The 12,626-nt window shown below is 52.7% G+C and overlaps 1 protein-coding gene across 1 annotated transcript; it reads right to left on the bottom strand.

Moving 5' to 3' along the window:
* Positions 1-407: 407 nt before the first annotated feature.
* Positions 408-12,433, bottom strand: LOC113962548 (mediator of RNA polymerase II transcription subunit 1). Its single transcript, XM_027673313.1, has 17 exons — positions 12,349-12,433; positions 11,544-11,650; positions 10,689-10,767; positions 10,089-10,143; positions 9,825-9,957; positions 9,091-9,119; positions 8,655-8,726; positions 8,412-8,486; positions 7,992-8,065; positions 7,677-7,766; positions 6,829-6,940; positions 6,448-6,572; positions 6,128-6,246; positions 5,127-5,328; positions 4,870-4,965; positions 4,661-4,766; positions 408-3,908 (listed from the first exon to the last, which is right to left on the bottom strand). Exons 1-17 carry the CDS (start codon positions 12,374-12,376, stop codon positions 662-664), a joined length of 4,749 nt encoding a protein of 1,582 aa, XP_027529114.1. The 5' UTR covers positions 12,377-12,433; the 3' UTR covers positions 408-661.
* Positions 12,434-12,626: the final 193 nt, after the last annotated feature.

The raw sequence follows: 12,626 nt of genomic DNA, 5'->3' as shown, positions 1-12,626 counted from the left end.
GAGATTTGCTGGAATTCCGCCGTGCCAGGACGTCACCAACATCACCAGAGCTGCCCAAATTCCCTCTGGGGACAACAAGGAGCACAGGGCGTTCCCATGTGGAGCTGAATAAATAGCTAAAAGGGAAGGGAAATCAAACCCAAGACAGAAACCCTTCAGTGCTGTGACCTGGGATAAAATCCTGATCTCCAGGAGGACGCAGAGCCTAAATAAATTAAAACCCTTATGGTTTTCCTTCTTCCAAAGAATAAAACCCAACCCCTAAAACATTTCCTAAAATAACAGCTTTAAAACTTCCTACATCCAAAAGGAACTTCTCCTGAATGGGATGAGGGCAGAGGGACTGGGATGTCCCAGACCAGCCTATGTCTGTGTTGGCCCCAGTTTGGGGGCTGCTCCCACATCCCCACCATCAGCTTCACCCCCAGGACTCCACCAGTGGGATGATAATACTTGTAAAATTCAGGATGAGTGGAAGTGCCCGCAGGTGCTGGCACTCACACCTTCTGCTCAGACTTCAGAGATCTGAAAATCTTGGAAATACCTCGGAAATACTTTTTTTTCCCCTCTCCAAACACGCACCCATGGCGGGTTTGGGACGGATCCTTCCTTCCTTCCTTCCTTCCCCCCCAGGACCCTGCAGACAGCTCCTGTCAGAGAACTAATTGCCAATTAGAGCCACATCCATGAGATCATCATCCTCCTCCCCGATGAGGAACTCGGGGCTGGCCCGGGACGGCCTCTCGGCCGCCAGGATGGCGCTGCCGGCCATGGAGAGCGGCTGCTCCGCCGAGATCGGGGACTTGGACCAGCTCTCCGGCTTCATCCCGTGGGACTTCTTCTTGTCCCTGTCCTTGTCCCGGTCCCTCTCTCTGTCCCGGTCTTTGTCCTTCACTTTCTTCTTCTCCTTTTTGTGCTTCTTGTGCTTCTCGGCGCTGTACTCGGGCAGGGGCCGGATGCCGTCGTCGGAGCTGGGGCTGTTCTGGTAGGACTTCTCGGCGATGGAGGAGCCGGACTCGCTCTCGCTGTCGATGTTCTGGGGGGTGTAGGCCGGGGATTTGCTGTGGCTGGGGGAGCAGCGCTCGTGCTTGGGGGTGGACCCGCTGATCAGGGGGGACCCGTAGCTTTTGGACGAGGCCATCTGGGGCCTGAGCCCGTCCCCGCCGCCCTCCCCGGGTTTCTGCAGGGTGACTTTGGCCTTGATGCTGGGGGAGCCACCGTCGTGTTTGCTGATGATGATTTTGGCCACCCCGGTGCTCCCGACGCTTTTGGAGTCCGAGTTCTTCTTGGAGGAGTCGCCGGACCCTCCGGAAACAGAGACCTTGGATTTCTCCTTGTCGCTCTTCTCCCGTTTGCCCTGGAACTCCCCCCCAGACATGTTGTGTTTGGAGGACATGGCATGGCCTGAGGAATTGGAGCTGGGCCCCATCTGTCCGTCCATGGGGTCGTCCCCGCCGGGCCCACTGGTGACCACCCCGTGCTTCAGCTTGTCTATGACTGCAGTCAGGGAGGGCTTCTTGTTCCTGCTTGGAGACTTGCCCTTGGAGCTTCCATGCTGGTTCTGGGAGGAGGACATGGAAGACCCGCTGGACGAAAAGGAAGAGGAAGATGCCGTGGAGGAATTTGATGAGGGAGGCGGTTTCTGCGACATGGACCCAGAGGATCCCATTCCTGAAGAGGATTTCATGCTCGAGCCTGACCCGGTCCCGGACATGTGGGACCCACCAGAGCCTGAACTGATGGGGGACTTCGCTTTAGATGACGGGGGAGTGCCTGGGACGGGCTTCATGGGAGAGGCAAGTTTGTCAGAGCCCCCCGAGGGCCGCGAGTGGGACGGGGAGATGTTGGGTTTGCTCATGGAAGGGTTCATGAGCGACGATGGCTTTCCTTGAGGTTTCATCTTGGTGCTGCCAGAGCCGGTGCTGAGGCCGTGCTTGGTGATGGGGGAGGATCCCGGTTTTCCCACCGACTGGGCCGAGCCCTTGGACTGACCCGACCCGGAGCCGCCCTGGCCAGAGTAGAGGCTGCTGCTCATCTTCGAGCCAGAAGACCCTTCTGATTTGCTTTTAATTTTGCCTGAGGTTGAAGAGGAGGAAGAAGAGGAGGAGGAGGAAGAATGGCTGTGATGGCTTTTGCTGCTGGAGGAGGTGACAGAACCACTGCTCGTGTACTGGCCGTGCGACGATGGTTTGCCAACAGTCACTGTTCCTTTGGGGATCTGGATGGTTATTTTTGGAATAGGGGGAGTGGCCACCCCGGGAGGAGTCTGAGATCTGCCTGAACTCCCTGGAGATTTGGACCCACCTGTGCTGGCCGGTGGCGTGAAGGGCCTGTTTGATGAGCTGTGAGATGGAGATTTCCCATCCGTCTCCTGCTTCTTCCGCTTCGGAAGTTTCTCCTTACTTTTCCCGTCACTGGATGGTGTCCGGCTGCGCTTCCCTGGCTTCCCATCTATCCCTGCCCCTGCCATGGCACTCCCAGACCCGTTGCCTTCCTTTACCCGTTTCTGAGACTTTTCCTTTCCCAGATCCCCTGTGTTCAGCAAGGGGCTCTGACCTCCACTGTGGTGCTCCATGATGTCCGAGGAGCCCAGAGCTTTGCTGGCAGCTGCAATAATACTGAAATCCACCGTGTCCGATGGATTGCTCCCCTTAAATTTATTTTCCCCCCCGTCAGCCCCCAGGACCTGCACCCCTAAGTTAGTTAGAGCCTGGGATGCATAGCCCTTGAAATCATCAGTGTCTCCACTCTGACTGCTCTCATCAAAGTACTCCTCCCCAAAACCGCTCTGGCTCTGACTGTTGAGCAAGTCAGGGTTGAAATCTACTCCGTCTGGGAAGAAGTGGTTGGAGGAGTCGCTGTTGGGGCTCACAGCGGCGTCAGCGATCAGGTCTGCGGGGTCTGTGTAGGGGTTCTCACTGCTGTTGGCCTGAAACACATCGGGGTCAAAGAGGGCACTTTGTGAATGTCCTGAACTAGAGGAGTCTCGGACCGGAGTCCCCATGGGCGGGCAGTCCTCGGTGCTGGGGGGCAGCTTGGAGGCCTCCTCCGCTATGTCGGAGAGGATGTCGGTGACGTCGGCCCCGATGCTGTCGGAGCTGGACAGACGGACCATCCTCTGGATGCTGGGCTGGGCGTGGGGCAGCGCCTGGGGGTAGGTGGCGGGAGGAGTGCTGCACTGGCTGGGGGCTGGAGTAATGTGGGGGGTGTCCAGGGTGTCTGCGGTCATGTTCACGTCAAAAATGGGGTTCTGGGAGTCAACGTCCATGGAGAAGAGCTCCCTCTGGAAATCGTCCTCAGTCTGGTGCTTGGGCTTGTCGGCCGGCACGCGGGATTTTTTTTTCTTTTGCTTATTCCCCCCGGGGCCCATCTCCATCCTGGGGGAGCCAGAGGAAGAGTTCTGCCTTTCCAGGGGGCTGCTCCCGTACAGGGTGGAGAAATCCTGAGGGGGATTCTCCTTAAGGAGGTTCATGAGCATGGGGTGGTTCTTGGTGTTGCTGGCTGGTGAGGATACTGGTGGTGGTGTGTGGTGGGGGGGGGTCGGACTTGAGCCAAGGGTTGACCCCACATTCCCTGTGATCTGCAACAAACTAGTGAGAATAGGGTTCTGAGACACTTTGCTGAAGTCCTCCCCATGGCCCACCGAGTCATGCCTCTCTTTCATGCTTATGCTCATGTTAAACAAAGTAGTGATGGGCCCCCCAGGAAAAGTGTTGGTTGGGGTGGTGGTCCCGCTCATTGGGTTGCTGCCTGTGGTCATGCCATACCCTGGGCTGCTGGCGGGGGGCAGGTTTTTCTTCACCATGTCTTCCACTGTCTCTGCAATGAGGGACAGGGCTGGGGTGTCGGCTTGAATGGTTTCTGCTTTCCTACGGATCGCCCTCATGGTCACGGGGATGGACATGCACCTGCAACACACAGCAAGGGGTCAGCCAAGGGCACTGCAGGGCTTTGCACCTTCACCAGCCACAAAACAACCACTGTGGGGCTTGCACAGCAGAGCAGCAGGTCCAGGGGTCCACAGCAGGTCAATGTCCTCCTGTTCTGCTTGGATTTATACTTATCCCACCACACTTACCCAGCCAGGAGACACCCGTGCCTTTATGCACCTCCTTGCAATCACAGAGAACCAATTAACTCCAACAACTAATAGCTGAGAGATCATCATCTTGTAGTTCAAAAGCACAGGATGCAATCAGACCATCATGGAATGGTTTGGGTCTGAAGGGACCTTAAAGCCCACCCAGTTCCACCCCCTGCAATGGGCAGGGTCACCTTCCACTAGATCATTGATCAAAAATCAATGATACCACCACATTCTACTCAGGGAGGACAAATCTATAACGTGCTGAAAGCAAAACCAGCTCTTCTCACTCCAAAGGTGACACTTTAACAGCTGTCCTTGCCCTGGGAATGTCCTGCTCTGTTCTGAACGTGGCTGAGGTGGAGGAACCCCGATAAAAGTCCTGTGCCAACAACCAACTCAAAAATAATCAGCTACAGGTTGACGCCTGGGATGGAATTTTCAGGAGGGCTCTGAGCTTTCCTCTCTTCCAACCACCCACCCACAGAACAGCTCCAAAAGTGCTGGATAAACACAAGGCAGAGAGAGCTCATCTGTGGGACTGGGAATGCGAGGAGGGACAGGATTCCAGCTTACCTTTGAACAACTTTGGCAATGAAATCATCTGTACAGATAAGGGCATCAGACAGCCCCTTGTACAGCTTACAGTTCACGTGGGTGGAGTCCTGCACATCCATCACCACTGGAAGAGAGAGTTTGGGAGAGATCAGAGTCCCGCACACAGGGCAAGGAGACCCTGCCAGCCTTCCCAAAAACCCCCTCCTGGTGTCACTGAGCCCACTTACCACACACCAGGGAGTCGTTCACGGGGTGCTGGAAGGAGACACTGAAACAGGAGTCGGAGAGAGGGCAAACCTCAAACTGCAGGATCCCGGGAGAATCTGAAAGACACGGGAACTGGTAACTGAGGGAACGTGGGAGATGAACCAGGGGAAAAAAAAATAAGGCAAGCAGCTCAGACCTCATTTTTTATTCCTGCATCTGGGAAAAGCACCCAGGGTTTATGATCCCCACATCAGGTCCCAGTGGCTGTGGCACCCACCTTCCTTGAGGACTGTCCTCTTGACGCAGCTGCCGATGAGGGTGTTGTAGGCCACCTGGTGCCTGATGAGGTTGAGGATGAGGGGAACCCTGCCCGGGTGCTGGAAGGCGATTTTACTGATCAGAGTGCCCTGGAGGCTCCTTCCATCCGGGAGAGGGGCGTCCTTGTTCAGGAAGTAACAGTGCTGCTGTCCTGGAAGAGCCTGACAGACAATTTGGGCTTTACTCCAACTGGGTGGAAGGGGATAATGGACATTTAGAAGGACAGAGCAGCGTCCAGATCCCAGTGACACCAAACCACCTTTCTGGCTGAAAGGGACAAACAATGAGAATGTTTTCCTTCCAATTTGAACAAGGAAAACGTGATTTTGGCTGCTCAGAAGTGGAACTGCCCAACAGCATTCACTGTTCCCACTAAAACAGCTTCACATGGTATGGCAGCCCTTCCAAGGGGAGAATCCTCTGGAGTTGACAGGAGATAAATTTAAGAATCAGGATTTCTCCCAGGCTGATGCAATTCATTCAGCAACACACCTCAGCCTGGACAAGAGGAAGGGACAGATCCTGGGAAGGCTCAGCCCCACACCTCTGCTCTCCTCCCTGCAGCTGCACCCCGACAGCAAAGCATTTCTCATCACCTAATTTTCCTAATTACTATGGTCATTATGGAATGGTTTGGGTTGGAAAGGACCTTAAAGCCCATCAGTTCCACCCCCTGCCATGGGTAGGGACACCTCCCACCAGCCCAGGTTGCTCCAAGCTCTGTCCAACCTCGCCTTGGACACTTCCAGGGATCCAGGGGCAGCAACAGCTTCTCTGGGCAACCTGTGCCAGGGCCTGTACCCGAATCCTAATGCTTGGATAGCTCAGGTTAATAATGGACAGCTCATCATTAATAAATGCTGAACCAATTTCCTTTACCTTACTCAGAAGACACCTGAAGCAGCTGAACCCCCCCGAATGCTGCCCCGGGTGTCCCAGGCTGTGTGACAGCACACTTACGGCGTAGAAGCGCATGTTGTGGTTCAAGGGCAGGGGATCGACCTCCTTGGAGAGCTCAAACTGCGTGATCAGCTCGTACAGGGGAACAAACGTGGGTGGGGTGTCAAACAGCGGGATCCCTGAGGGGACAAGAGGGCACAGAGTGACGGCAGGAGCCAGGAAGAGACACCGGGAAGCCCGTCCGGGTTTTGCCGCGAACACCACGAAACCTCGAGCAAATCCCCCGGCACACGTTAGGAATCAGCAGCACTTTTGGACAGAAACCAGGGAAACATCCATAAAACCCCCCAGGGATGTGTCTTGACAGGTCTGCAACCCACCTGTGCAGCTCTGAAGTTTCTGGATGAAAGCTCGAGACACCGGGATGGGACGCGGGAACTTCAGGAAGAAACAGGCCGGTAGATCCACGCTGTTGGCACTGGTGATGGAGGAGAAGGACGGGGTCCTGGGACAGTGGGGGGGACAACAGGTTGGATTAGGAGCAGGGCACAGCTCTGGCTTCTGCTGTGAACACCTGACACGGTGTTTATGTTTGCTCAAAGACACATTAAAAACAAAGACACTGCTCCAAAGCACGTCAGAGTCCTGAAATAGGTGTTTCTTGGCTCAGAGACAGCACATACATAATTTATATAATGCAGCCACCTCCCCTCTCTGACTGCAGCTGAGGATGGAGTGTGGGACTCCTGTCCTGCCCTTACCCTTTGCTGTCCACGGGGTGGGAGCCCATGATCAGGGGAGCAATGGGAAGCTTGTGCATGGTCATGGTGCCCTCGACTGTCACGGACACGTTCATACCCAGCGAGCGAGGAACTGCAGGGGGAACAGGGAAAGAACCCAACTGTAACGTGAGCTGATGGGAAAAAACACCAATGCAAGTTTTATATATTAAATAGTTCATTAATTAAATTAACTCTCCATTGCTGGAAGAGTCCAAGGCCAGGATGGACGGAGTTTGGAGAAACCTGGTCTAGTGGAAGCTGGAATAGCAGGAGGTGGGACTGGATGGGCTCTAAGTTACTTCCAACCTAAAGCATTCCGTGTGATTCTATGTTTCTATTCCAGTAACAAATTAAATCATGGAATCACAGAACATCCTGAGTTGGAGGTGACCCATCAGGATCATTGAGTTCAACTCCTGGCCCTGCCCAGGACATCCCAAGGATCACATCCTGTGCCTGATTCACTCTGTAATATGGAAGTAAAGTTCAGTGACTGAAGGAGAACCACTTTAGATCTGAGAGAGCACAGAGCTGAGACACTGGCTGTGCAGTTTCAAAGGATTACTCTATTTTAAAATGAGATTCTGCCTAACGAAAAGGCTCTGCCTGCAGACTGTCACCCCATCAGGAGCCCAGTTCTACCTCCAGCACAGCCACAAGGTTCAAGACAATGGTGGCCTGGGCCAGCATTTACACCCAGGCTCACTAAACCTGCATCCTCAGTAAGCCAAGCTGTGACTATCCCATATTCCAGGGTGACCCAGTGCTTCCTCCTCCTCCTCTCCCTCAGGCAGCAGGAGCCCACCCCACTGGCAGAGCTGACCTACCATTGTTCTCGTGCAGGATCACGGGGGCTCCGGTGCCGTCCTCAAACAAATCGTAGGGGGACACGTAATATTTGAGGTTCATCAGCAGACCTGGGGGACAGGAGCTTCTGGTCAGGCATCCTGACAATCAACCTGGTCACTGCTGACCCCCAAGACCACACAAACACTCAACTACTTCGTCCCCCTTTTAGTTTGATTATTATTATTATTATTTTCTAGCTCTGCCATCAGTTCGTGTGAAACCAACAGCCACAAAAGGGGCCCCGAGTAAGGGAATTTTAATTAATTCCTTTTTTAAGTGTCAATCACAGGTACCTCCACTCCTGGGGGTGAGATAACCAACACTGCCATGGAGAATCTTGTCGAGGGGGTTGGCATTGGTGGCTTGCCTGCAAGAGAGGAAATCAGTCTGTAACAAGCCAAAATCCGCGTGCTGAGTCCAAGATTTTAGCTCAAAATACACATTTCTGGGTCCCACAGAGGGACTGATTCTAAACTTTACACTGTTACAGCCAGGACAAAAGCTGCTTTACTCTCTAGAGCATGGCTGGTTTATCCACCAAACCTACAGCAGTGAAACATGGTCAGAAGTTTCCCAGTCTCTTGGGAATCTATCTGTTTACAAACTTTTTACTTTGCCTTTTAGACTCTCTTTCAATTGAATTTTGCAGTTAAAAAGGAGTTTCTCAGAGCCCTGAGCACTCATTTATACACATAAAACCCACCCATCCTTACCAATACATCCCAGCCATCTTTTGGAGATCCAACTCCAGGGACTGCAGAGCCAAGTACATTTTAGTTTTAAGTTTGCTGAGGAAAAAGAAAAAACAACAACAGAACAACATAAGAAAACTTGAACTGAGCAGTGCACACCTACAGCTTGGAAGTTTGTTTCTTTTTATATATATGGATACAAATAAATGTAGTCTAGGTATGTTTGATTTTATGTATGGGGATATAAATACATTCCAGACTCACTTCTCTCCTGGCAGCTTGTACAGGTTCACGAGCCCCCTCAGATGTTTAGAAAACTCATCAAAATTTTTCTCTCTGAAAGGAAAAGGGAGGGAAAGTTACCAAGTATTCAAATTTGTAACAGAGAAGGGGTTTTTACACAAAGAGTTGTTAATACAAAGCCACATCACAAGAGACTTTTGCTACATAAAAGCTACAAAATGTGTCCTTTAAACGATTCAGTGTTAAAGCCCTGCTGTGGCTTTGGAGACACCTTGCAGAGCAGCCAGAATCACAAGGATCTGAATCAAAGCCAGCAAAACCCCTGGAGAAGGGGAGAGACTTTGTGGGGAAGGAGCAGTTACGAAACACTTTGTGTTTCCAGACAGAAAACACCATCAGATCACCCCAGCAAAGAGAAACCTGTCAGAAAACACAACCACCAAACCTTGTTACTCACCTCAGGTGCTGCACCAGTTCTGGACAGCTCTGGAAAGGAAAGAAAGAACAGGGATATCAGTGTGAGATGCAGTGATTTCAGGTTTTGTGCAGCACAGCAACTGGAAAATCTCAGGAGAGTAAAATTCTTGAGCACCAGCTCTCCCCGAGGAACAACCCAACGCTCACAACCACACCTTGCTCTGGTTCTAGTTCTGCTCGTTAAGCCCCACTGGGACAAATTCAAGCAAGAATATTTCCTCTTAAATGGTTTACCTGAAATAAACTTTTCAAATTGTGAAGCCTTAAGCTGGAAATCTATGACTTTATGTAGAAATTAAAGATGGCCTGTTGTCAGAAGAGGCCAATTTAATACCAAGTTCAAACTCTCCTCCATGTGCAAAAGGGCAATAAAGCCATTTTCTTCCAGCATTCCCCCTTTTAGTACTTTCCATTCCATTAATTTCCCTTTCCTTTCCTCAGAAACACGGCGATAACATCCACAAAATTCTCAGAATCACAGAAAGAACTTCCTCAAATAACTTTCCCAGCTATAAATCCACACTGTACATCAATCAGATTATCCCACAGGAGCAAACTACTCCATGGAGGACTTTACTTCCCACCAGAACGAGCAGCAAAGGTGTAACTCCAGGTGTTGGGGAACATTAAATACAACCCGTTTCCTGAAAGGGAGGTGAATGGCAATCCCAAAACCACAAAGGCATTTCCACCCTCTTTCCAGGGAATACCCACCACGGGGTTTTCTCCATGGTGGGCCACCTTGACATCACAGAGCAGCCCGGTGGGATCCAGCTGCACTTCCACGTAGAACATGTCCGAGGTGATGTAGCACTCGGTGCCGTTGGCGCTGAGGTGGGATCCCAGGCTTTCCAGAGAAAACAGAACAGAGATTGCTGTGAGATGCACATGAACCCCTCAAGTCCCAGCAGCAGCAGGAGGGGCTGGTGTGGGCAGGGAAGCAGGGAAGGTCTTGCCCAGGAGCTCAGGGGGACCCACCCGCTCTGCCTGGCGATGGACTCCAGGCGGTCGGTCATGGCAGGTAGGGATGAGACTGGGGAGAGAACAGAAACAGGGCTCACTGTGATGAACTGATGTTCCCAGAGGAATAAATCAGAAATAAACCCAATCCCAACCAGTCAGTCCCTCACTCCTTCCCACGTGCAGCTACAGAGGATCTGTGCTCCAGTACAGGCAGAACCACCCGCACAGAGAGAGCAAAACCGTCTCAAACTGCACAGAGAGAAGGGAACTTCTGCTGCAAGCGGAATCCAGGGATGGATTAAAAATTCCCTGTACCTTAAAACCCATCCAGTCCCACCCCCTGCCATGGGCAGGGAGACCTTCCACTAGCCCAGGTTGCTCCAAGCCCTGTCCAGCCTGACCTTGGACACTTCCAGGGATGGGGCAGCCACAGCTTCTCTGGGCAAAGAGAGGATTTTCCCAATAAAGGCAGCACAGCCAATCCTGCCTGGTCCTGCCTGGCTCTGAGCTCGGTGTGCTGATGTTCACATGAGCACCAGGAGATGTGCCAGCAGCGCCCTGGGTGTTTTTATGGAGCATTCCCACAGGATTTCACCACCCAGAGGACACACCAACCTTTCAGGGCCTTCTGCAGCGTCTCCAAGCAGCTCACCAGGTGCTGGTGCCCCCCCGAGTTCAGCACAACTCGTTTTTCCTTGGTCACAAAGAAGAAGAAAAAAGGTCATTTTTGTGTGTTCCTCAGGAAGTGGGAATTATTGCAACTTTCATGCAGCCAAGTCAGGTTTATTGAGGTAACTAAAAGCAGGTTAGATTTCATCCCCAAATCATATTCTCTTGATTCTTGTAGGAGACAGTACCTGCTTTGGGAGCAGGTAACAGAGGGAGGCCTGGAAGTGATTTATTTGCTTTCTGGCAACTTGCTCAGCTGGAAGAACAGATTGTAGCAACTTTTAACAGGTCTAAACTCAGAGTTATAAGAGAGAGGACAGAGAAATAAGGAGCCAGGCACACTTTTAGCACCTGGATATGTGCAAAGGGCTTTGCTGGAGCTCTCCCTTGCCTCCTGCTCCTCCTTCCCCCCCTTACTCCCAGAGACTAATATTTCAAACTAATAGTTTTTCAAACTAATAATACTTCAAACTAACTTTTGACTAAGCCAACACTGAGTGTTTGATATCACTGAACAGGGAGCAAATTGTTCTACAAAACAGTATCCTGAAACAGCAAATAAAAAAAACAAGTTTGACCCTTTTCCTGGCACTGAGCTGAAAATTAATGCGTAATTAGCAAAGCAAAGGCTCATCAAGCAGGGAAGGCTTGGACATTCCTCCCTCCCCTGTGCCCTGCAAGGAGTGACATCCCTCAACCCCAGTGACCCAGGAGGGAGTGAAAATCTTGGGCAAAACAGAAACACGTCGAGGAGATCTGAGAAGCCACCACAAAAAGAAACCAGAGCCTGGGAATCCTCACCATGACCTGCCGGACCAGCTTCATGGTCTCTGTCCAGGGCCTGTTCTGGCTGTACTTGGCGTGGAGCCTCTCCAGGAGGGAGCTCATCTTGTTCAGCTTCTCCGCCTCTGGGGGACAGGAACAGTCAGGGAAGGGCACGAGGCAACGCTGGAGGTTTTACAAAACACCTCCCACCTTTAGGCTAAAGACGATTTCAAATAAATTTATCTGCTGCTGATTTATCCCCAGGCCTCAGGGCCGAGGTGGGTTTGGAGATGTTTGTGTGGATCAGTGGGATCCCCTCTCCAACTGGGTATTTCTACAGATATTTGACATATTTGTATGGATTGATGGAACCCCCTCTCAAATGAGGCATTTGTACGGATATTTATTTGTACGTATTGATGGAATCCCCTCTCAAATGGGGTATTTGCATGAGTATTTCATATATTTGTATATATTGATAGGATCCCCTTTCAAACGGGATATTTGTATGGGTGTTCGGGATGTTTGTATATATTGACGGGGTCGCCTCTCCAGCGGGATATTTGTATGAGTATTTGCGAGATTTGTACGGACTGGGGGGCTGCCCTCTCAAATAGGATATTTGTATGGCTGTGGGTGTGGGTTCACGGGGTTCCCTCTCCTCCTCCTCTTTCCTAACCAGCCCCGCTCACAGAGAACCCCCAGACCGCTCACACCTTTGCGACCCTCGCTCCCCACGCCTTGCAGGGCGACACCTCAGCCCGTGGCTCCTCAGACCCGGCGCCTCGATCCCCCGTCCCCTCACAGGGCACTCCCGCGCCGCACGCACTCACTCACTCACCCTCGGCGCCGCCCGGCGCCGCCTTCATGTCGGGGTGCTGGTGCCGGTGGCGTGGCCGGTGCCGGGGCCGGTGTGGCGGCCGGGGGGGCCGTGCGCTGGGGGCGGCGGCGGGGCCGGGCCGCCCTGGCCCTCCCTCACACGGCCGCGGCCGCCGCCGCCATTGCTGCTGCGCCCGCGGCTGCGCCCCCCCGCCCCCGGAGCTCTCGCGAGACTTCCGGCGCGCGCGCGCATCGGCGGGCGTGGCTTCGCCGCCAGCCAAGGCCCCGCCCACCCCCCTC

The sequence above is a fragment of the Neopelma chrysocephalum genome, unplaced genomic scaffold, assembly GCF_003984885.1.
Source record: "Neopelma chrysocephalum unplaced genomic scaffold, ASM398488v2 Primary Assembly neopelma1_182521, whole genome shotgun sequence".
Taxonomy (NCBI): domain Eukaryota; kingdom Metazoa; phylum Chordata; class Aves; order Passeriformes; family Pipridae; genus Neopelma; species Neopelma chrysocephalum.
This window is presented reverse-complemented; position numbering and strand designations above follow the sequence as displayed.